A 22,945-nucleotide genomic window follows, 5' to 3' on the forward strand; every position below is an offset into this window, starting at 1 on the left:
TATTCTGAGTTGCCAGAGCTTTACTATGTACAGATGGTCGCAGTGAATAGTGCAGGAAAAAAGATGCATTTAATATCTGTATCCCTGTCATATGTTCCAAAACCAATATAAATATAATATTTTACTTTATCTGAACCCCCCCACTTACGCAGTGTACTTTGGGAATGGAAAACCTTTTATTTCTGTTGATATGTAGTTTTAAAAAAACCACTGAAAGTGTTTGGCAGAGGCTTGCGTCCATCACCACAAATTCCAGGCTTAGCACTCTCTTATGGGCTTGCAGAGCAGACTTGTAGTTCTTGCTCTTCGCCTGATGGCACACACCTATCCTTCTTGAAGATGGTGAAGAAGACATTAATCACCTGCAGCACGAGAGCAACTCCTCCTTTTTGGACAGTTCAGTTCCTTATTCCAAGTATTTTGTTGTAAATTGTCATCTTTAAATCTACATCCCATTTGTAAAGTTGTTTTTATTTGTACATACATACATACACACACCCACTGGAATCATAGTCAGATCTATATCAGCCAGAACAAGATGAACAAACCAAACAAGCTGCACAACATTTGGAACTGAACTGATCAATTCAGTCCAGGGCTTAACCCTGAAGATGGAGAGGGCACGCCTACCACCCAATCAAGTAATGAGTCCAAGGACTTCCTAAAGGCCCAGAGATAAAAAAAAAAAGACAACTGAATTACTCTGAAGCCGAATCCATGGTATAATTCTCAGAGAAACAGTTTCTGTATTTTGTTTCTTGTCTGTTATTAAATATGTTTTTATTAGCTTTACACCACACCATATTGAGTATAATTACACTAAACCCATCTGTTAAATCAAATTATAAATTAGATTCACCTGAAAATAATTTCTAGCAGATTAAAGAAGAAGAACTAGAAGCATACCCCTTCGGACAAACTAACATAAAATATAAATGTAAAATCCAGAAATATAATTAACCACAATTTTTCATTCAATTTGTGATTTTTTTTTTCCATCACGTATACTTACAGAATATAAATGTGAGACATGCATCATGTGGTTGCGTATACATGTAACCAAGTAAAGATTAATTATAATTATAAATGTTAGTAATCAACACAAGCTTGTTCTTTAACCCAGGTTTGCTAAAGACCACCTAAACATTTCACAGCTCTGCTGAAACATTGCTACCATTTTAACAAATATATGTTTAGGGAAAAGGGAACACTACAAAGCAATAACAATCACCTTTAATCCCAAATATGAAGAAGGGTGGGGGGAATACAATGTCAGCAAGACCTGGATTTGGTGACTTGTCATTATGCTTATGTTACCATGGAGATTCCACTGCTAAGCTGACATACCCACACAGTTCTGATCAGGCAGGTTTTGCAGTGCTTTATTAGTTGGTCCATGGTCAAGACCTATTCAGTGAGAGATTGTTTTGATATATATATATATATATAATTATAATAATAATTATTATTATTTAACACTTGAAATTAGAGGCTTTAAAGCTAACTGTTTTTTAGGTTCGATCCAGCTTTCTATTTCAAGCATTAATCCTTGACTTTAGTTCATAATGATGGGAAAAGTTAAAACATTTTATATAGAGTAGTCTGACCATGGATATGTTATGATTCATTTGATATTTCTTAGGCTGAGGAACAAATATCTGGGAGTTTTTCAAAGTTTACAGTATAGTTTTCTATTATTTACCAGAGAATGATGCTTACTACCAAGTTAAAGAATAAGTTTATTTATTTAATAAAAGTGGAAACTTGCTGGCATGAATTTCTGGTGTTTTCAGACACAAATGAAGTGTTTACATCAATAAAGGTAAAAAAAAAAACCCTAAAAAAACAAAACCTGCCAGGTATTTTTGACATATTGTGGCATAGACCTAAACAAAAGTGAAAATACAAGAGTGTTTTATTTAAGAGGTAAAATACTGCATGTGCAAGGTTGTAATTGCTTTTAAAATGACTAGATACATAATTACCCAATGACCTAATAATGATCTTTATTTTATTAGTGAGTGTAGAAGGACCACTTGTACAGTACACTTCTTTGCAACAGGAAATACAGTTCTACTTCAAATCATATAATGGGGCTAAATCTACCATTTTTTCATTGTCATTATTTTTGTGGGTAAGATAAAATGTGAATAATTGTGATGTTAGATATCTTAATTCATAGTTCTTGTGGACATGCCTATTCTTTGAATCGAGCTGTTTACCCAGAGGTCACTTACAAGAGTACGCTTGATGAATCTGACATGGTGCTACCTTTGCAAAAAAATATGAGTGATTTAAGAGAAAATGTTCCTGCATGAGGCTAATTGACTACACACACTGCCATCTCTCATCCTCTGCTGCCTGCCTTTTTGCCCAGGAGGGCCTTAAACAGATAGGCACTTCACTGCCTATGTCTGCCTGATAGTGCACTAGGTGGAGCTTGTTTGGTTTGTTCACTATACAGGTGAAGTCTTGGTTTCATCACACACTGCTAAGATGTCAGTAGTCTTCTGGAAGCCATTTCAGCTGAGCCACTCAGTTCCTCTTTATTGTACTTGTAATGTGGAGCAATCACATGGCAGACGCATATGCTTAAAAGAGAGAGCTTTATTAAGGGCAAATCCATAATCAGAGTCATCAGAACGTCCAGGATCAGTGAGCCAACATGGAGAGACCAGGAATACGTAGCAAATGAGACAAAAAGCACACAATAACAGAGAAAGGAAAAGGCTATGTCCAAAATGACAGTCACATGTGAAAACAGAGTCTAGCACAACCAACTATGCAGTGCGTCTACACCAACAAGGCATGAATTAACAGAGACAAACCAACTAAAGAGGAAAAACATGGGGTTTAAATACACAGGGTAATGAGGACTAACAATGAACAGGTGATACAATCAAAACAAGTACTAGAACAATAATGGAAAAAATGAACCAATGACATGAGACAGGGAAACAAGGGAGACAGGGATGCTAGGAGGGGCCAACCGTGACAGTACTGCTGTAGTATTTATAGGATGGGTGGATCTCTTCACACACTACACTGGCTGCCTCAGTTCTCTCATGGAGGGAACTTTCTTGTTCATTGGATTGAAGTCTTTACTAATTCTCTCTTCAGGTTCTAAGAGATGGGTTATTCAGCCAGGAACCATCAAGTTCATGAATGCTGAATTTTAGTAGTACAACTCACACTTGAGGTAGTTCCACATCCACCTGCAGTGTGATCATCCTCACATATGGAGGTGTTAGACCCATAAACATGCCTACACTTCTCTCTTTTGAGCCAATCTGTGGTTGATGTTCTCCCATGTTTTGGACATTTGCAAATATTAAGGTTTTGCTCTAAACTTAGTATTTCCCATATTAACTATTCTAATCTTGTAAAACTTAATTAATGCATAAACATATAGACATGTGCACACACTAATTTGAGGAAATAATGCAAAGCGATTGACCATAATTCACTGATACATGTACAAAGTTTGATATTTATTACTAAAATGTAGCTTGCCTGTGACTTCTGGTGTAGAGAGGAACCATGTCCGCACATAACAAGCAAGGATAGCTAGAATAATTACTTCTGCAAAACTAGCTTATATCATTTAGATGATTTAATGTTTATTATCAAAAACACACATCATACTTACAATATACTTTTATGGAGTTACAAGCCAAATTCTACTATTTAAAATTAAATTTACAAAATATGTTTATGTTTCAAAAGGTCTCTCTAATTAACTGGGAGTGAATTCACACTCACTAAACCATTTATACCTTTTATAGAGCAGTTGTTTACACTTTAAAATGCATTCAGAGATAACTGGTGTAGTTCAGCTGTAGCCACACTGCCAGAAAATCTGGAACTACAGTCTCCTGCACCATTGGTGTTAGCAATAATTGCTATATCCATGGCCCTATTGCTTGCGGACAATGCTAAACTGCTTGAGATCACTTAGTTGGAGGTTATTGATACCATAGTAGTTTGAGCATTCAGTGGGGTCAGACTGGTGCCACATGAAGTTGCTGGTTTGCTTATGTCACTTCCCACCATCTGGTTGCTTGATGCTGTACTTGAGCCAGTAACAGGTGAGGCTGTGGTTGCAGGTGCAGCTTTGGCTCTTGTAGATGGAGAAGCACCAGAGGTGTCCCGGTGCTTGAGGTCCTGCCTGAGGTCAGGGAAAGACTGGTAGTAGCTGAACCCAACAGCTGACCAGTTCATAACAAATAAGAGGGGCTGGCCTTCTCAGGTCAAAGGACTGAATATTTTCAGTGTATAATTCTCATTAATACTATAACTTATGATACATCTAATGAATTGACCCTTCCTTTAAGCTTCCGTATGGTTAACAAATATATTTTTTATTACTGTTACCATCTTACATCATATGCATAGAATAAGAAAAGAAGAAGAAAGAATTATAAGAAAATAACATAAATCTGCTTTTGAATATCTATTATTGCTTTTTTACCTCACTGGAAAACAAGAAGTCAAGTTTTCTTTACTTATTTGGTTATTTCTGTCTTGCCTTTAGATGAACACAGCACTCTCGTGATAATTCTGTTAACCCATAAATGTATATCGGTATTTGTTCCAGACGATTACATTACCAAGGCCTAATAACCGTTTTAGCCATCTACACATATATGGGTAGTTAAGAGTTCCATCACCAAAATCTGCTGTTTGAGACAGTCTGCTGCTTAGTCAGTCAGATATTATAAATGCTATAATCTGTACTATCATTTAACTGATCCCTACTAAGTTCCCTAGTGTCTAGTCATAGATTGTTCTCAATAATGACTGTATCAGACTCGAGCTCAGTGAAATCTGTGAGTACAGGAAGCCTTTAGAAATAATGGTACAGGATACACATAGTGACAGATGTGAAATTGCCCACCTCTTTAGTAACATCATTGCTGCCCACAAAGAGCATGTGATATGCTCAACATTACACATTTGCGAGCTCCTGGGGTGGCTGTAAAAAGATACTTTTCAATGAGCATTCATTCTCTAGCAGGCCAAGACTACAAATAAGAATATAGAAGGGAAGGACACTGGAGCACCAGGTTTGATGTTCATCCACTTCCCTAAACAGGTTTTGTACCAACTATACCCAAAATCAAATCTGGCTTGTTTAATATTTGCAACAATTAATCAAATAAACAAATATGACTTGCATCCCTTTTATTAATATTTTTTAAGTTGTTCATGGTATTACACAGAATTAGCCACAAAAGTAATTTTGATTGTATTGTTATACTTTTTAAAAATTTTTTTGTTAATAATATTAATTCCCCCTTTTTAAATACCACTAAAAAAGGTTACACAACTATCACATAGATATGTGAACACCAAGACAGTAATCTAGCACAGCAGAAAAAAGTAAGATTAAAAAAGGGCATGACTAAAGAGTAAAAAAAAATTCACATGGAGAAGCATTCACATTTACACTGCTCCACCCCCAGCTCTGATGTATCTGTTTCCTTGTTCCTTTGGGGGGGGGGGGGGGGGGGGGGGTAATTAAAAGACATCAGACTCCCACCTCTTTTCCCTTTTTGTTGTGTTTTGAAATGAAAAACAGGGAGGAGTCATTGTTATTACCATGTCTGTAATCCTGTCATTTCCATGTCTGTAACCACTGTAAGCGCACTCAGTTATTACCAGTGTCGGCACTGACGTTGTAATAATGACTGAGTGAAAAGCCTTGTGTGCCTGCACATGCATGTCAACAGCTACTGTTCCTCTGCTCTGAGCTTAAATACTAATGTGAACAAGGGCACTATGGCACACTCCCCCAAAACACGCTGTAATCTGCCTGCATACATCATATACAAAACTCTTGGAAGGATTCCCTATCAAGTCATTTCAGCAATGACTTACATAATGAGCTTATATTTTAGGGCAGTGTTATGCTGACTATAATGGCTTCTTAAACACATTCATGTTTTACATATTGTAAGTCAAAAACAGTGATGGTCTAATTTTATTATTGGCTAGTGTTCTGGCTATCTCATTAAGGACAAGGCTATATTATTATGATGGGTTATAATTGATCAGTTTACTAGGCAGTACCTTTGCAGCTCAAGGCCATATGTAATAAAATTGCATTTAATATTAGTAGCTGCTTAACATTGTGGGGTAAATCGGAGGCTTTCATATTAAAACCTTAAGCAGCTATAAAACGTTTGGCAGTGAAGGGCTTGGCTAAACACCAAATCAGGATTTGACAGCAAAGGATTGATGGAAGTGATTTTTGTATGACTCCTGAAAACTACCTTAAACTTGCTTTTGTGGGTAAATCTTGTGTCTAAACTCATGCACAGACACAGATAACACACATATACACATGCCAAATCCTTTCACTCCATGTAAGACTTGAACAATTATTAGGTTATATTTGCGCATATCCTAATGAATTCAACTAGATTAAAATATTCAAAATTTATGAATTAATGCTAAAATATCTGGTAGTAGTGGAATTACTGGCAGATGTTTAAGAATCGACAACATTTATTTTTGTTACATGGGGCTACTATTGCTACATGTGGCTAATAGCTTAGCAATAGAAGGTCAGTGTCGACAACTGACTGCATTCTCAAACAATGGAGAGAAGAAAAATAATAAATTGCTCAGGTTACACATAACATGGTTAAAAATTTCCTACAAATACTATGCCCTCAAGCACTTTATCTGATAAACTGGAACGGAACAGTTGGGCCTGGTTGCTAGACAATAAACCCAGTCACTTCTTAACCAATTACTAACAGTGACCCCTAATGGCTGACAATTGAATTGCAACATCCCTACAAAGTACCTCTGCCTGCTTCAGGGGAGTTTCTCTCTGATTTCCCAAGAAGCAAACCCTAAAACTTTAGCCATTCTGATCTTTTGCCTTTCTACTATTCAACATCCATAATCCATTTGCTCACACATCAAAAAGAAAGAAAATGCACGCTTAACATGACAAGGACAAAATAATTCACGCATGCAGTTTGGAGCAGGCAAACAAACCAATATCCCATACTACACCTAAGCAAACCCAAGGTTATTAAGAGTTACAGTGTTTACCCTAAACTCCCTAAACTTTTTATCTTCACCGGGCAAATGGAAGACATGAGCTGGCTGCCATTGAAGGACACCAGTATTTAGCCAAGACCTGTTGTAATGGTCGTGACCAATAAATTCAGAATATAATACTTTGCCTTCACTTCAGCAGCAGAATTAGAAAACTACTGAATATAAAATGACAAATATGAAGAATAGAAATTAAAAGCACACAATGTAGTGTTAAAAAGTTGACACACATTATATGTACAAACAGAGTATTTCTACTCTATTGTTTTCCTTTTTTTTCTATTCTATTATCTATTTTCCACTATTTTTCAACATATAATTAAGAGAGCTGCTATTTTTTATTTCATTATGGTCATTGTTATCAATATATATTTATAATTAATATTCATATTAGAAGTGTTACTATTGGTCAGCACTACATTTGGATCTCTTTACAGGCCCCGCCCATGCTGCAGAGGTTAAAGGGCTCCAACGTCTGGCAGATTGATGTTCTCCCCTTCTCTTTCCACATTTTTTCAGCAATCAGTTCTCACGTTTCTCATGGACTTCCCTGCTCTTCTCACGTCCCTCCAAATATGGGATAAACAAATCACAGAGGAGAATGAGATTAAGTTGATAAGAGGAGTTTTACAGCTTTACCTTTCTTCTGTCTCTCTCTCTTCTCATTATGTCTCTATCTCTCTTTTGCTTTACATGGTACTTTGATGAATGGATATGACTGATTGTTATGACTTTCCCAACGTAGCACCTCTTCCTTCATCCAACTATCCATTCATCCATTCAACCATCCACTTCTCTCCTGCTCTCTCTCTCTCTCTCTCTCTCTCTCTCTCTCGCTCTCTTTCTCTCGCTCTCTCTTTCTCTCTCTCTCTCCCTTGCTCCCTCTGTTCAGCAGGAGACCTCCATGGTGTTGGAGGGACTCGGGGGAAGGTTATCCTGCGAGCCCTGCGAGAGAGTGCGGGAACGGGAGCGGGACCCATCGATGGAGTATGAGGAGGAGAGGGAGGTGGTGCGTGAGCGTGACAGACGCGTCATGCAGGATGAAGCCACTGAGAAGGACGGGAAACAGAAAGAGGAAGAGAGCGCGGATAAGTACAGGACAGAACGACGAGCCTGAAGACTAACACAGTTATGGCTTATATCTTTTTAATGGACGGTGCTTTCTGTAGGCTGACAGATCTGTTGGATAAATGAGAATCAAAAGAGGGATGCAGCTTTGGGTTCCTTACTATAGCCCATTCCCTGGATGAAGTATTTGAACGCCTCAGTTAGCTTGCTGGGCTGTAGAGAGACAGATTTGAATACAGAAGAATGTAAGAAAATCATGACCTTCATACACCTTAGCATTCAGCTTATCAGCAATTCATTTGGGAAAGAAGCTCCAATTGGAAAATAACTTTTTAAAGAGTAAATAAACAAAAAATTACCTGGCTAAGTTGTGGCATCCCACCAGCGTCGGCCATCTGTAGAGAATGACACAAGAAACAAAAACTTGAGAATATTTTCCTAAGAATGCAAAGAATAATAGTAAATTATGGTTATCTATCCATCTCTATAGTGATCCTGTCAAAAGGTTATCAAATAAACCAAACCAGTCTAAGTATGAATATTCTGAAAATGACGGAAAAGTGAACTCCATACACACTCCCCACCTGTCTGTATACACATACTCAAACATACTGGCATATACAGCTCATACTTTGGACATAATGTTACACATAGTTATAAGAAAACAAACATTAAGTGAAACATTAAGTGACGTTTAACATTAACATAAAGCCACAAAATTTCCAAAGCCTTTGTATTTTCATGAAGAATTATGATAAAGGAAATATTTTGAAATGGTATTGATTTCCTGGCTTGCAAACTATGAACTTTGCTTCCTTTATGTTTGCAATAGGGCTGCATAAGATAGCCATGTGATCTATAATATTATTATTAGCCAATATGCCAGGTTTTGGACTTCTGAATTATATATAATAAATTTAATTTAATGCTGCTGTGGATCAACATTTTTGCCTATTTAAATAAACATTTCAGTGCACCTGCACAGATGTTGTACAAAATAAACACATAGTCATGATAAAAAATTAAGAAACAAATTGTAAAAATTAATGAATTTTAAAAAGAAAGAAAAGAAGGGAAATGGTTAAACTGCTTAAGAGATGCAAATATTGGTCTTGTAACAAGAATTGTTTTTGTTTTATTAATGAATTTAAGAGATATTCAATTAATTTCTGCTAACAGAATTGTTTACAGTTTTAAAGTACAATTTCTTTATTATATATTTATTTATTTTATTTATTTATTTTTACAAAATACATGACATCCATAAGGTTAGACAAACTGAATTTCTTCTGATGTCACATTGCTCATTTTGCTTGCTTCATAGCTGGTGTTGCATTTTCACTCTGTGAGCAACCATACCGAACATTATTAAAGGTTTGACTACTAGTGCAATACCTTCAAGAATGAAGTTGAAGTGGGGTCCAGTTTGCAATTACACTCCACCTGGTGGACAGAAAGAGAAAAACCCTCTGACTTTCTTAATCCAAGGACAGCGTGCAGAGGAACAGCACGCAGAGGAACAGCACTGTGGGGTGTGTGAGGACTTACCACTGCTTCCTCATATGGAGCGTGGTCCCCGACCACCAGCATGACAGGACATCTGGCACAGAGGGAAAGTGGGCGTGAGAGAGGGAGAAAGAATGAGAGAATAAGAGAATGAGAGAATAGGAGAATGAGAAAGACTTTAGTGCTTTACACTGGATATTAAAGGAGTTAGTAAAAGCTATAGTCATTTTGGGACACTAACTTGAGTGTGTTGTTGCGGTCAATGTTCAGATCTCTGCGACTGAAAGTGGAAAACAAAAAGTTTAAAGCCCTGGATTGACTTTAATGGTTTGTGTGTGTGTGTGTGTGTGAGAGAGAGAGAGAGAGAGAGAGAGCAAGAGAGAGAGAGAGTGTACCTGTTGAAGCTCTTCCAGAATAGTTCCATGTTCACAAGGTTTGGGGCATTAGAGATTCTCTCTCTGTGGGACTGAACAAGGTCTGTGTTTCCTGTGATTTCTTTCTGCTTGTGCACACGCATGCACACACACATACACACACACACACACACACACACACACACACACACACACACACACACACACACACACACACACCCCATAATGATGTCAAACATTTTCGATTAACAGACTGTTAAATGTAACGACACAAACACACACACACCTGACTGAAGAGGTGACAAATAAGCTGCTCTGCAAGGCAAGATGCCAATAAGCTGATCTGGAATTAAAGAGAGACCAAGAGAATTAAAGAGAGACCAAAATAATTAAAGAGAGACCAAAATAATTAAAGAGAGGCCATGCAAGAAATGTGGGAACCTGTGTGCTGAAACAATCACTGTCTACCCCACCATCCAAAATCAACCACACAAATTTAAAAAAAAAATGTCAAGCTATAAGTACAATAACTACACAATAATGGCTTTATGTCACAAACACATTCTCCCAGGTTCTTCAGCTTAAAGTGTGAGACTCTACTTTTTGGGCAGCCCACTCCATCCATCCTCGGGCATTCGGGTCGATATTGATCAGGACGAGCCCTTCAACAGTGTGTGGATTATCCATCTGAGGGAGAGAGAGAGAGAGAGAGAGAAAGGGTTTGCATGATCTCCGACAACGGAAGACTGTAACTCTGCAATAAGCAGTGATTGTCCTAGGACTGAGGACACATCTGTGAGAAAGTTGGATAAAACAGTTCTATGAACAAATAGCTTTGCAGATGGTGCGATAGTGGTCTCCTAGAAATGGATATGCCCACTATAAGGCTTATAACATATGCTGTATTCTACAGTAGTTTAAGTTTTGTAATCAACTACCACTAATTATAGCACTATGACTACTAATTACATCTGTACAAGCACCATTCATGACTGATTTTTACTGGTGTAACAGCTGGTTATCAGCGGCTAGACCTTATTAGGGGTACAGAAGACTCTCATAACAAGGAATGATCAACAAAGAGAGACAGAGGGAAGCTGACCGTGAACTTCGCCATGACATAGGCTCCTGCTCCAACTCCAACTCCAATCACAGAGCGGAAACTGCACCAGAGGAAATACAGAACAGTAGTTCAATATACCGTGTGTGGTATTTGAGCCAGCTACTGCATGACAAGTGCATGACACCATTTTCCTTGTAATCTTCATAAGAAAATCAATCAGCTGCACACTAAACATTTTCAAACATTTCTTCAGTTGTGACTGAAGTGATCGACTCACTTGAAGTACTGCACAACAGATTTGATCATCTCTGCAAGCTGATCCATAGAGGCATACTGGTACCTAAGAAGAAAAGGATGTGAGGGTTGACACCAGTGTCCACTGGCCTCAGGTCTGTTACGCTCAACCCTCTGATGCTAGGGTTAGAGCTAGAATATCCACTAACACTGAAAGGGTTGGTTTGAACTGCGGACACTGACCTGGAAACAGACATTCAGGTTACAGAACACACACACACACACAGACACACACACACACACACACACACACACACACACACACACACACACACACACACACAGTGTACCCTGCAGGATAGGGGGCAGCACCCTCCTCCTGTCCTGGTGCATCAATGTGAACCACAGTAAAGTTCTTTACAATTTCCTCCATCTCGTGGAACTTGAAAAAAGTGGTGAAGCAACTCTTACCTTACAGAGAAAAACAGAAATGCAGAGAGAGAGAAAGAGAGAGAGAGACAGAGAGACAGAGAGATGGGAACATACATTTAAAATCATAAAACATGGTTCAGCAGTTTGTTTGTGTGTGTATGTGTGTGTGTATGCGTGTAACTCACTGTCCGTCCCTACATCGTGGAAGGTCAGTATGGCTGGTCTACGAGTGATTCCTGTGCCATGTAGCGTCACATGGAGCAAGCCATGTGGAGTCTCGATTTCATGCTCCTACAAAACAGAGGCACATGGGGGAAGTCCATGTGGATGGAGTTCACTGGAAGCATATGATCCTGTCATAATTACACCATCCTAACAGCCTCTTACCTTCCCCTGGTCCAGCAGTATTCTGGCGGCAATCTCAGCCTCCTGAACACAGATCAATGTTTATTACATGTGTCATACATAGCAGGCATCTGTAACACATCTATAGCCATTTATAACCAAACCATCCAAACTGCTCTTCTCTAACATGCCTTCACGACTTGTTCTCAATTGTTGCAGTAGAGTTGGCATTTCTGAACATCACCAGCAGGTGGCCCCATGAGGACTTAGAAGCAGAGGATGGAAAATAAATCTATACATGCAAGTGGAAATCTCTTAATCATACCAATCTGTAGCAGACAAAATGAGAAGAAAAGCACTGACAGGATTATTTAATGTGATGTAATAATTATTTCTGTGATGTAAAAGTCCCTAGGATAACAAAACCTGAGCTTAGTTTCATTACCCCCAAAAACAGGTTTTACAAATGTATAATGATATGGCCTACTTTGGAGGAAGGAGGAATTGAAATGCCTTACAAATATCAAAACCGACAGTCAATAATTCTAATGCAATGCTTCCATGTTGTCTCTTATAGTCAGTTACCTTTACCATGCACCCCATTAACCTGCATGGCTAATTCACTGCTAGTTTTGAACAGACTCTAGGTTGCTTTGGGAGAACATTTCTCTACCGTAGCATATGTCGACAGAGTGGCACAAGTACAGCGAAGAGCGTCCTAGGCACATTCAAACTTTGTTCAATAATGAAATAATTTACTGTTTTGGGCCGCCACTCCCATAGTCAGTGTATATTTGAGTCTGTATCAATGCAATATGTTCCTGTCAGCACAATATTTCAATGTCATGTTCAAACTTACTGCACTTTGCTTGCTCTGTGTGTGTGTGTGTGTGTGTGTGTGTGTGTGTGTGTGTGTGTGTGTGTGTGTATGTGTGTAACCTTTGCGGTGTCCTGCTGACTTGTAAGTAAAGGCTTGTCTTCTGTCACAGAGACCTCATGCATTTCTGTCGTCATGATTAATCTTTCCGGGTGCCCTAAGGAAATGGAAAAATTGGTAAATTACAACCTTTCTCACTTCACACTCACACACACACACTCATTCAACCTGTTCAGAGTCCTGCACATTTTTTAAATATTATTTTTAATTAGAAATTTAAGAAAGAAACAATTAGCTTCATGAAAAGAGAAAGGAACACAGAAAAATGAGAACCCAGCAACAGCGGTATTATTTAACTTAAATAACAACCCTGCATAATTAGCTAATGGAAGGAGTTTTATTGACCTTTGCAAGCAGAGTTAAGAGATGACACTTTAAACATGAGCACATGTCTGTGTGTGCATCCTAAACTGCACCCCAGTGAGAGTATCTCTAATGCTGGTGCATGCTTTACCATAAAAGTCTTGGTGTGACATTAGTAAACTGTGTGTGCATGCACGCATGTGCACATGTACGTGTGTACCTGCATGTGTGTGCCCGCATGCATTTGTGTGTGTATAACGTCCCAGGAGGGCAGGGGGTTGCCTCAGGGAGCCTGTCTTTCTACATCTCTTTGCAAATGTGAGCAATTAGACATCACAGCATCTCTCCATCTTCCTCTCTATATCTGTCTCTTTTTTCCCTTTTCCATTGCTTTTTCCTGCTTCTGCACTCTGTACCTTTCATTACTCTATGGAAAGAAATTTAAATAATGAAAACAATGCTGGTGTATCTATCAACATTACACTGATTAATACAGACCCTGGCAGTTAGATCTGAAGCTTCATAGAAACAGCCAGTACATTTGAACATATTCCAAAAATCACTGACAATATGATCTTCCTAATTTAGCTGTGAAAACATTACTGAAGCAGTAGAACAATGATTCCTCCAACAACATTTTCACATAGTTTAAAAAGGAATGGTAATGAGATCCTGTTGCATTCAGAGTCTCTTTGGTAGCAGGGGCAGTTACTGTCAGCCACATGCAGTGTCCATAATTCTGCCCAAATTTCCTAAGAGTCATGATTAGGTGTGCGCCCAGGTACACTGTGGCCAACACATTGCACTGAAGACACATACACACAAGTCATGTACACAGGGCCTGTCTCATTACAGTGAAATCTTGGCCCAAGAAAACCAGGCTGCTGCTAAACAATGAAGAAGTCAACAGGCTCACACACATTAAGCATGAGGTAGTATCAGATTCACCCTGAGGAATCAGAATTACAGCATCACTCACTCTTCCTGAATACACACCCCAGGAGTGCGTTGAAAACTTGTTTAGCCTGAAGAGGTTTAAAGTTCACCTAACCCCCTGAATCATCGAAAATAACACTAAACAATAATGATAATTATAATAATAGTTATAATTGTTCAGACATGATACTGGACTAATCAAACCAGCCTGACCTCACGCTCAGTCACTGTTGTAACTTGTTTCCATTTGGTATTCTACTTCTTTTCCCTGGACCTCCTAAACTTTCTTTCTTCACTCAAAGGAGCGTTTCCTTGCTACTGTCACCTATGTATTGGCGAATACTGTTAAAAGCACTATATTCATAAAACTGAACTGAAAACGTCATCATCATCATCATCATCATATTCACAATCACAGGCAAGCATGGTCTTAACTCTATTTTACAAGATCCTTATAAGATGAGAATTTTTGCAGTAGGATTCTGTGATTAAAGAGTAGGCGGCTCTGCAAAATAGCATCTCACATTAGCACGAGCACAGGCTGATTATGAAACACCATCTGGTGCTGCATGAATGGCTGTATAGTGCACAGGAGTGGAAACAACTATTGTTCAGACTGGGCTATTGACAGGAGCGAACACTCCTGCTACTCATGCTCATGTGGCAATCAGAGATACAGATGTGTGACTGGGCAGTTAAGTGATGGCTCATGAAACACAGACGACTTCACACAAAAAAACACAGATCATGTGATGATTATCAACATTCATTGATAATCATAAGCCAGCACTGTTACTCTTAAGCTCTAAAATGCCACAGATCTGTCTCTTCCTCTCTTCCTCAGTCTGCCCATGTTCAGTGTGTTCAGTCTAACTTCCACATGGGGGCGGGGGGGAGAGAGGGAGACAGAACAGGGCCGGAGGAGAGAGGAGAAGAGGGAAAGAATTCATATGCAACCGGATGAATGCATGGAATAAAATATCCAGAAGATTCCAACTGCAAATGCACTTGCACAAAAAAGCACATACCCTACGTCAATTCCTTTGAAATGGAATTTTTCAAGAATACAGCATTTTGTCCCAAGCTGGTAAAAAGGAAAATTAAATTACAACATGCACAACTGCAAAAGAAACATATTTATATTTACAATAAGGCTTATTTGAGCCTTACACAAGTGGTACACAAATGGTCAACACAGCACACAAGTCAAAATCAACATCAAAGCACCACTCGATAACAACTCAAAACACAAAATATCTAAGTAAAAATTTTACTAAATATATAAATACAAAAGTAACCATATTGGCAGACTTCTGTCATCTGGACAAAAGTACTTATTAATCCTCTGACAACTTGCATCATGGCATGACCTAGCTAGCTAGGCAAACAAATAAAGAATCATGTGACCCTGGTCTCATGTGGTAGGTGTTCACACAGAAGGCACGCACACATGCTGGGACCGGGAGGCGGAGGGCCTGATACATAGCCAAGGGATGTCCCAACGCTGGGCGGTAGCCGGTGCCCTTTGTCATAACAGGAAATGGATAACGGGGATCGACAGACGTCCTCTGGGGCAGATGCGGCGGTGAGGGCTGTGTGGTAACACCCCCCCCTGAAGGGAGAGCACGCGGACACTCTTGATCGCCATCTCTCTCACATGCACACATATTCACACAACATGTAAGAAAAAAAAAAAAACAACAACAAAAAAGGTTGTGCAGTAGTCAGTCTGCCATTAACAATCCAGCTGGCATGCTTCCTTCCTCCCAACTCCCCCTCGTGGGCCTGCCAACGCCTCACACCCCCTTACCGCTCACTCCTTTTCACTCCAGCCCTAAAGTAATCCGACACCCTTCTCTTCTCTGTACACCCCCTTGGGTTTGAGGTGGTCATACAATTAGGCAGGACTGTCAACAGAGGAAAGCCAGAGTCTTTTAGCCACAACCAGGAAGAGAAAGGGCCAGTGCTATGCCAGCAAATAAAAGTGCACCTTTTAGGTATATTCACCAAATAGAACAGAAGGAACACACACTGATGGTAGGTAGCTGGCCTTGAGAGATCTAAATGGGATATTTGGAACATGGTCCTACCATCTTTTTATGATCCAAGCTGTTTTAACTAAATTCCTACCAATATTTTTGTAATTATTATTCAATCTTGTTTAAGGGCCCTACTCAAGAACATCATGAAGCATTTACACACTTAACTCACTAAGCAGTCACAGGCTGACATTTCAGAAAGTTTTATCAAACAACTATGAGGAGTGTTATAACTTTCACAGGAGCCATTGCCAGTGGTGTCAGTCTTCCACACCCCACTGCAGGGTATTCCCGTCTCCAATGAGTCATGTGATCTTCTCAAACCCCTGGATCATCACACGCACCTTTGGAGCAGAAAATGACTCAACCAGCTCAACCATGTGACCATTCAATGCCAACTCTAACTGAAACCCAGGGGCTTCATTAAATTTTAGTTAACCTGATTATCCATTTACTGATTGCAGAAAATGGCTAAAAACGTCATTTAGTCTAGAACAGACATAAGCTGCATTCAGCGCTTGGCACTGATTGTCAATGATCTGAGATCAAAGCTGAAGGCTTATGTTTAGTGGACATCCTCACTAAGCTGAAAAAGTAGGAACCTCGGTCCCAGAGAGACTGTAGCAAGAAAGGATATTAATGGTTTTAAACCATGATAGGGAGGGAAAGCCATGAAGAAATCAAAGTGAACTCAAGCAGTGATTTGTCAGAGAAGGTGGTCTTGCACTGGAGGAGAAAGATGAGAGAGAGAGAGTGTTGCAAGACAGAGATATTAGTGCATATAATCATGGGTAAAAAAGGATATATAGGATCAAGCCATGTGTATAGGAACTGTGTGTGCTGTGCTCTGAAAGATCATTACAAAATTATGAGCTTCTCTAGCACAGTCATCCCCTCCACCCCTTGCACCATGATAGGGATGACCTTCAAACACAGGAAGGAATGTTTCTCCCTCCATCTATTTCGAAAGCCCCCTTTTTTGCTATGCTACAACTTGAGGACCTGATTCGTGGTATTGATGTCTGGTATTGAATGTGCACAAGGTGTATGTGGTGTCATTTGCAATATGGGACACAGGGCAAGCCATATTTAGGGGTAGTTATGAAAGTATTTTTAGGCCTTGTGTTATGGGACACTTGGTTGTGTCACACTACAACACTTTCGTAGTATGTGGTACAGCTGTTTAATAGGCCATAGGTGCAAAAAATAAATAAAATAAAACACATACATATATAGAGAGAACTATATTTTGGCAGTTTAGACATACTGAGGTGTAGAGCTGAGGTAATGTAGTTATCTATACTGATGGGTGTGTTTGTGAAAGAAAGAGAGAGACAATAGATTTAGTGCAAAGTAAATGTCATGTAGAATGTAACAGAGGACTGTTAGTGCGTGGAGGTTCAACCTGAATGTGTATGTGCAGTCCTGAGAGATATAGCATATTTGAGATAGAAAGAGAAAACGAGACAGAAAGAGGCTCAGGGAGGAAATGCAAGCCAAGCACTCTATGATGAAGGTCAGAACACTGATAGCTTAAATCCGCATGTTCATAGAGTTAGGTTAAGAAATGTGCAAAGGCATGTGCATACACATGTCGGATAGGCAGGTGTTAGCAGACACCTGCCCAAAGGTAAGACTGTACTAACTGACTCCTCACAATCTCTCTCTCTTGCGCGCATGCACGTGCACACACACACACACACACACACACACACACTCAGTGTACACAGAATACATGGTCATTCAGCTATGTAAAGGAAATATATTAACTATGTAATTATGCTTACTGACAGTACTGACCATGAGGAATTGTAAATATGATTTTGCATATTCTACTTTTTGTGTACAGGTGTGTGTGTGTGTGTGTGTGTGTGTGTGTGTGTGTGTGTGTGTGTGTGTGTGTGTGTGTATGGTTGTAAAAACATGACTTCTTTGCTTTGTTTGCCTACTTGTCCTTTGATATTTTGAGAGAAAGGCTGGTCATGGGCAAAAAAAAAAGGTGAGGAAAAGCATAGCATTGGCCACCATGGAGACCAAGAGAGTTGCCAAAACACTCTTTGCTGTTTTTTATCCTCCACTCCCTCCCTCCCTCATTCCATCTTTTCTATGTTTCCCAAGGCAATGGAGCAGTGTACACCAACTTTAAAAGAGTAGTTCAGACGACTCAAGTGATAGCAGCAGTAGAACCCTTTATTCCCCTTTTAGATCCTTCTCCTGTTCATCCATAAATAATAGCGGTTTGTTTCACTAGCGCTTACTGATGTGCAATCCGTGTGATAAAATGTCTGCGTGTCTCATTGGATGGCCATGCAAATGCAGAATGTGTTAAACTGAAAAAAAGAGGAAAATCTCTCTCTCATTTATTCTCTTTTACACACGCTATATGCTGTTTAATGAGAGAACAAGAGTATAACACAACATGAAACATCTGGGTTGGCTTGCACAGTGACAGCACAATAGAGGTAACTCTTTGTCTCCTCTGCTCTGTGGCTCAGCTCCAGACACATTCATGGTTCCAGACACACACACACACACACACACACACACACACACACACACACACACACACACACACACACACACACCCACCCATCAAGTGGTCATAACCTTGAAGCTGAGATACATCACTGACAGGAAGCTGACAGTGATAACTGCATATATGCAAATGCCACCACTGCCAATCAACAATGGATGGCAGCTAAGGGATGACCAATCGTCTGCTCTGCTGATGTTCGTTTTCCGAAGCTTCCCCAGATCTCTGCAACCCATTTCCTGACCTCTGGGCCAGTGGGATAAAATGAGAAATCTTCTTGGTTCTCACGCTCCGGTCATTTGGCCCTTGCATGCACCAGCAGAAGACCCAGTGCAGCCTCTATACACAAGCTGAGGGATGGCGCATAGGGGAGAAGGAGTGAATTGAAGGAATAAGCAGCCCATGAGCAAGTAAAAAATAACAGTGCGGAGCAGCTGGGAGGATGCATGGGAACAGAGGGGGTACTGTGCTGCCTGGGCCGTAGCAATCACACCTTGAGCTGAGGAGTCTGCACAGTCACCTCTGTCACGCTGACTTTGCTGTAGCCAGATTTTGCTGCTTGAGGTTACTGTGTTAAACTCACATTCAATTCATCAACCTTGTTACTCTGCTGTAACATGACCCCTGGTACAGCCTAGTATGTGTATCCAAATTCCAAGTCACTGTTCATTTTAACTGCACTGTCAATATCTGTCACACGCAACCCTGTGACATGATCCACATTTTGGGCCAATTCCTAATGCACTGTTCTAATTCTATTCAAATACAAAGCTTTATATGTTCATTAATCAAACAAAAATAATACTGATTTATAAGACACACTGTTCCACTTGGATGCAGATGCATTTTACATTCACCATTCACCTATTACTAATGTGCTATTTTGTGGTTATTGTGCTTTCATGTATTCCACAGTATCAATGGTGTTACTTTTTCTCTCATGACACATTTCTAACACTGCTCCCTATTATAACAGTCAGCTCAATTACACTGAAATCAAACAAAGAAGACAGCTGCTCTGTAGTGCAACTGTATTTATAGCTTTATAATGGCCACAAAAGTTCCACCGCTAAAATCTCTGTGACTGCCCAGATCTTCCAGCACATGTACTTTAAGCCTGCAGTACATTTTATTTCCCCTACTAATCATAATGCAGAGGAGCTGAATAGTAGCCAAAGGTCAAGAAGTGGGCATCTGCAATATTTATTTTGAAACAGTTTGGTTGAATACATTTAGATAATAGATAAATAAAGTTTATTATAACAGATGCTTGTGTTGAATCTTCCGCTGCATTGCAATATTAATGTATTACTCCAATTTGTTTTTGTTTTCTTTAAAACCATCCCTGCTCTATCCCTGCAAATACTGCATCATTTTTGTAGGTGGGGTCCATAGTCAGTAAATGGTTAGTGAAGTGGTATATTGGAATGATTATGGGAAGACCTTTTAGAGTCCCCAAACGCATGATATACTATCATATGAACTGTATTCTGGTGTAGCATAGAGTTCAAGGGCTGTTTTTTCGATGGTGTGTCTTAATTTAGCACCTAAACAACTTCTAATTGTTGTGCAACAGCTAACCTAGGCATCCTAACGACAGACTGAAAATATATAGGTTCTCCATCCACACAGCTGGAGCTAAACTGAAAGCTAAAGATATTCTCAAACATGAATATCAGCGCAGTGTTGTCAATAGCACATTTCTGTCTGTTTAGTTAAAACAGCCTTAAGAGGACCATATAGTCCTGCAGTGGATTTGGAAATGCTGAATGACTCACTATGTTGCAGTTACAGCCAGAGGCGCTACGGTCTCTCCCTCACCCAGTGTGTAAGAGACACGAAACAAAACAAAAACAAAACAAACAAAATAAAAAAACAAAAACAAAAACAAAAAACACGCCTTAGCACATTTTAACGGTGAGCATATTAGAAAATGTGTTCTTGTTATGGCTTGTCCTCTGTCGTTTAACGGACAAGTCTTTTCAACGTGGGTATGCTTTGAGCCGCTTTGCGTGAACACAACGTGCAGACCGCGAGTGCGACACACCTCTGTTTGACATTGACACACATTCTCCTCAGCTTTGCACGACTAACCCCGTCCCCAACACACATACACACCCCTAGAACGTATACTCACCCTACTCGTACACGAGTACTCAATTAAGTACAGGCTGGCTGTATCAGATGCACGGAAAAAAAAAAGTGCCTCGACGCAACCGGGCTTAATAATTTGTTGATGGGTCACATCGCCACTTAGCAACAGCGACCGCTATTTTAAAATTCACCCTCGTGCGTGAAACGAGTGAGCTTCGAGAGAACTGTCAAAGCAGCCCTCCATCAGCTTTGTTTTTGTTGCTGTTGTTGTAAACGACACACATTTCCACATACTTAGGATAAATACGGCTTTTTGTTTCTGAAGGTTTGGCTTGAGACAAAGACCAGTTGACTATCACGCATAGTAGCCTAGAGAACGTATAAGTGAAGCTTAACAGCAGTCTACCCATGTGAGTCTGCATATGGAGATAGCACAGCACACAGCCTATGGCACATAGCTAAAGCCAGCACTAATTCAAAAGCTCTCCATTGCCAGCTCTCGGTATCGTTTGATTCTTTGTTTTTTATGTTGATCTCAGTTATCTTTCATTTTAGCAAGGCCACGTGAGCCAGTCTTATCTGGAGCTTCAAGTTAGCTAGGGTTAGCTGTTATGTTTATACAATGTTTAGAGATTTGAATCGCACTCCATGTTGTAATAAAAGATTTAACGTGAACGACCAAGAGTACAGCACTTAAGAGTAATCAAAATCCCAGCTACAGAACAGCAATTCTCACGAGGGCACGATATGGGATATTTCCATTTAAACCTGACCGATTTGTATGAACCGACGTGACACAGATTTTCAAGACACTCAAGTCAGGCTTGTGAATAAAAAGCGATCATGCTTTTAGCACTGGCGATATGTGTCAGAGAGTAAAATATAATACTTACCCTGTCGTAAAATGAAAGTGTTATTTGGGAACACAAGTTGCTTAAATACGTAAATCACACAATTATTGACTTCTTCGCCTTAATTGTTATTTTTCCAATCTCCACCTTTCTTTGTGCACCGTAAAGTATCTCACGTACTCCAACCTTCTACGTTTTCGCTTCCCGTTTTATCCTCACAAAATTTCCCCCTTGTTTCGTTCTTTCTAGAGCTACAGAAAAAAAAATCCTACAGAAAAATATGGAGCCGTCAATCAATTGCGGTGGATTAAGTTACTTTTCGCAGAAGTGGGGGCATTTGAAGAGATATAATAATTCAACATAAAGTAAGCATATAATTTCGAACTACGAAATTTGCGAATAGCATACTTTTAGGTTTAAGAGCTGATATATATATACATAATCCGTTGTACGGTTTACCACGGTGACAAATTACTTTTGTTTTACAGACGTTCACCCCTTTCTTTCGCTAATGGTATGCGCCCGTTGTTAGCGTAGCTAGTGGAACAAAACGCGTTCGCATTCCTAGGTTCTGGTTACAGCTGTGAGGCAGATACAAGGAGGCTTGAGAGGTTCTTGGCAAAAGCCGCTAACATAGTTTGAGGTATAGGGTTCGGCTCTTCTGAAAACATTTATCATTAAAACTTTTCGAGATTAAGGAGTTTCGATTTCAATCAGAGTGAGCTTTCAATCACAGAATAAGTTTACCCATTTTGCTGGTTAGGATTTTAGAAATATGATACTCACATTTATCAAACAACATGAAGACAAATTAAGAAACAAAAAAAGTAAATAAATAAATGGAAGACAAACACGTACAGAACAAATGCAGAGCACAAAGTCGAAAACTGCCTGTTGGGGGTTTAACCCATCATCGACTAATAAAAATATTTTTATTAAGATACGGAAATTGACTCGGAATACAGCTACATGAACTCAATATTATCATATTAATATATTTTTTTAGTTACTTTTTTACTTCAGAAAGGTAAAGGTTTAAGTCTCTTATTATCGTTATTAATTGATATTTACATTTCATCTCACTTTACATGGTGACCCATCAAACTTTTAATTAATATTTTTAAGCTACGGTGGACCACCTAGCGTTTCCTAGAAT

At 39.4% G+C, this 22,945-nt stretch overlaps 1 protein-coding gene across 3 annotated transcripts; it reads right to left on the reverse strand.

Annotated features, from left to right (window-relative positions):
• Window positions 1-5,169: 5,169 nt before the first annotated feature.
• Window positions 5,170-22,065, reverse strand: ndrg2 (NDRG family member 2). Of its 3 annotated transcripts, none has more exons than XM_027022861.3 (16): window positions 21,832-22,065; window positions 13,036-13,130; window positions 12,139-12,180; window positions 11,937-12,042; window positions 11,670-11,790; window positions 11,363-11,425; window positions 11,125-11,185; window positions 10,623-10,709; window positions 10,309-10,365; window positions 10,044-10,147; window positions 9,890-9,928; window positions 9,691-9,742; window positions 9,538-9,585; window positions 8,502-8,537; window positions 8,304-8,355; window positions 5,170-8,123 (listed from the first exon to the last, which is right to left on the reverse strand). In XM_027022861.3, exons 2-16 carry the CDS (start codon window positions 13,108-13,110, stop codon window positions 7,963-7,965), a joined length of 1,104 nt encoding a protein of 367 aa, XP_026878662.3. In that variant the 5' UTR covers window positions 13,111-13,130; window positions 21,832-22,065; the 3' UTR covers window positions 5,170-7,962. The 3 variants fall into 3 exon arrangements, with proteins under 3 accessions (XP_026878662.3, XP_081570595.1, XP_081570596.1); XM_081714469.1 differs by lacking the exon at window positions 21,832-22,065 and adding an exon at window positions 20,982-21,488; XM_081714470.1 differs by lacking the exon at window positions 21,832-22,065 and adding an exon at window positions 15,301-15,322.
• Between the last annotated feature and the right edge of the window lie 880 nt (window positions 22,066-22,945).

This window comes from Electrophorus electricus, chromosome 5, assembly GCF_041902795.1.
Source record: "Electrophorus electricus isolate QZ-2024a chromosome 5, ASM4190279v1, whole genome shotgun sequence".
Lineage (NCBI taxonomy): Eukaryota > Metazoa > Chordata > Actinopteri > Gymnotiformes > Gymnotidae > Electrophorus > Electrophorus electricus.

Bases quoted from the DNA above. Each gene is read 5' to 3' on its own strand.
- ndrg2 (XM_027022861.3), bottom strand. From the start codon at position 13,110: ATGACGACAGAAATGCATGAGGTCTCTGTGACAGAAGACAAGCCTTTA. The intron at 9,743-9,889 runs GTTAGTGTCCCA...CCTCTGTGCCAG, and splicing joins GACCGCAACAACACACTCAA to ATGTCCTGTCATGCTGGTGG. The intron at 8,356-8,501 runs GTAATTTTTTGT...GTCTCTCTACAG, and splicing joins GGATGCCACAACTTAGCCAG to CCCAGCAAGCTAACTGAGGC.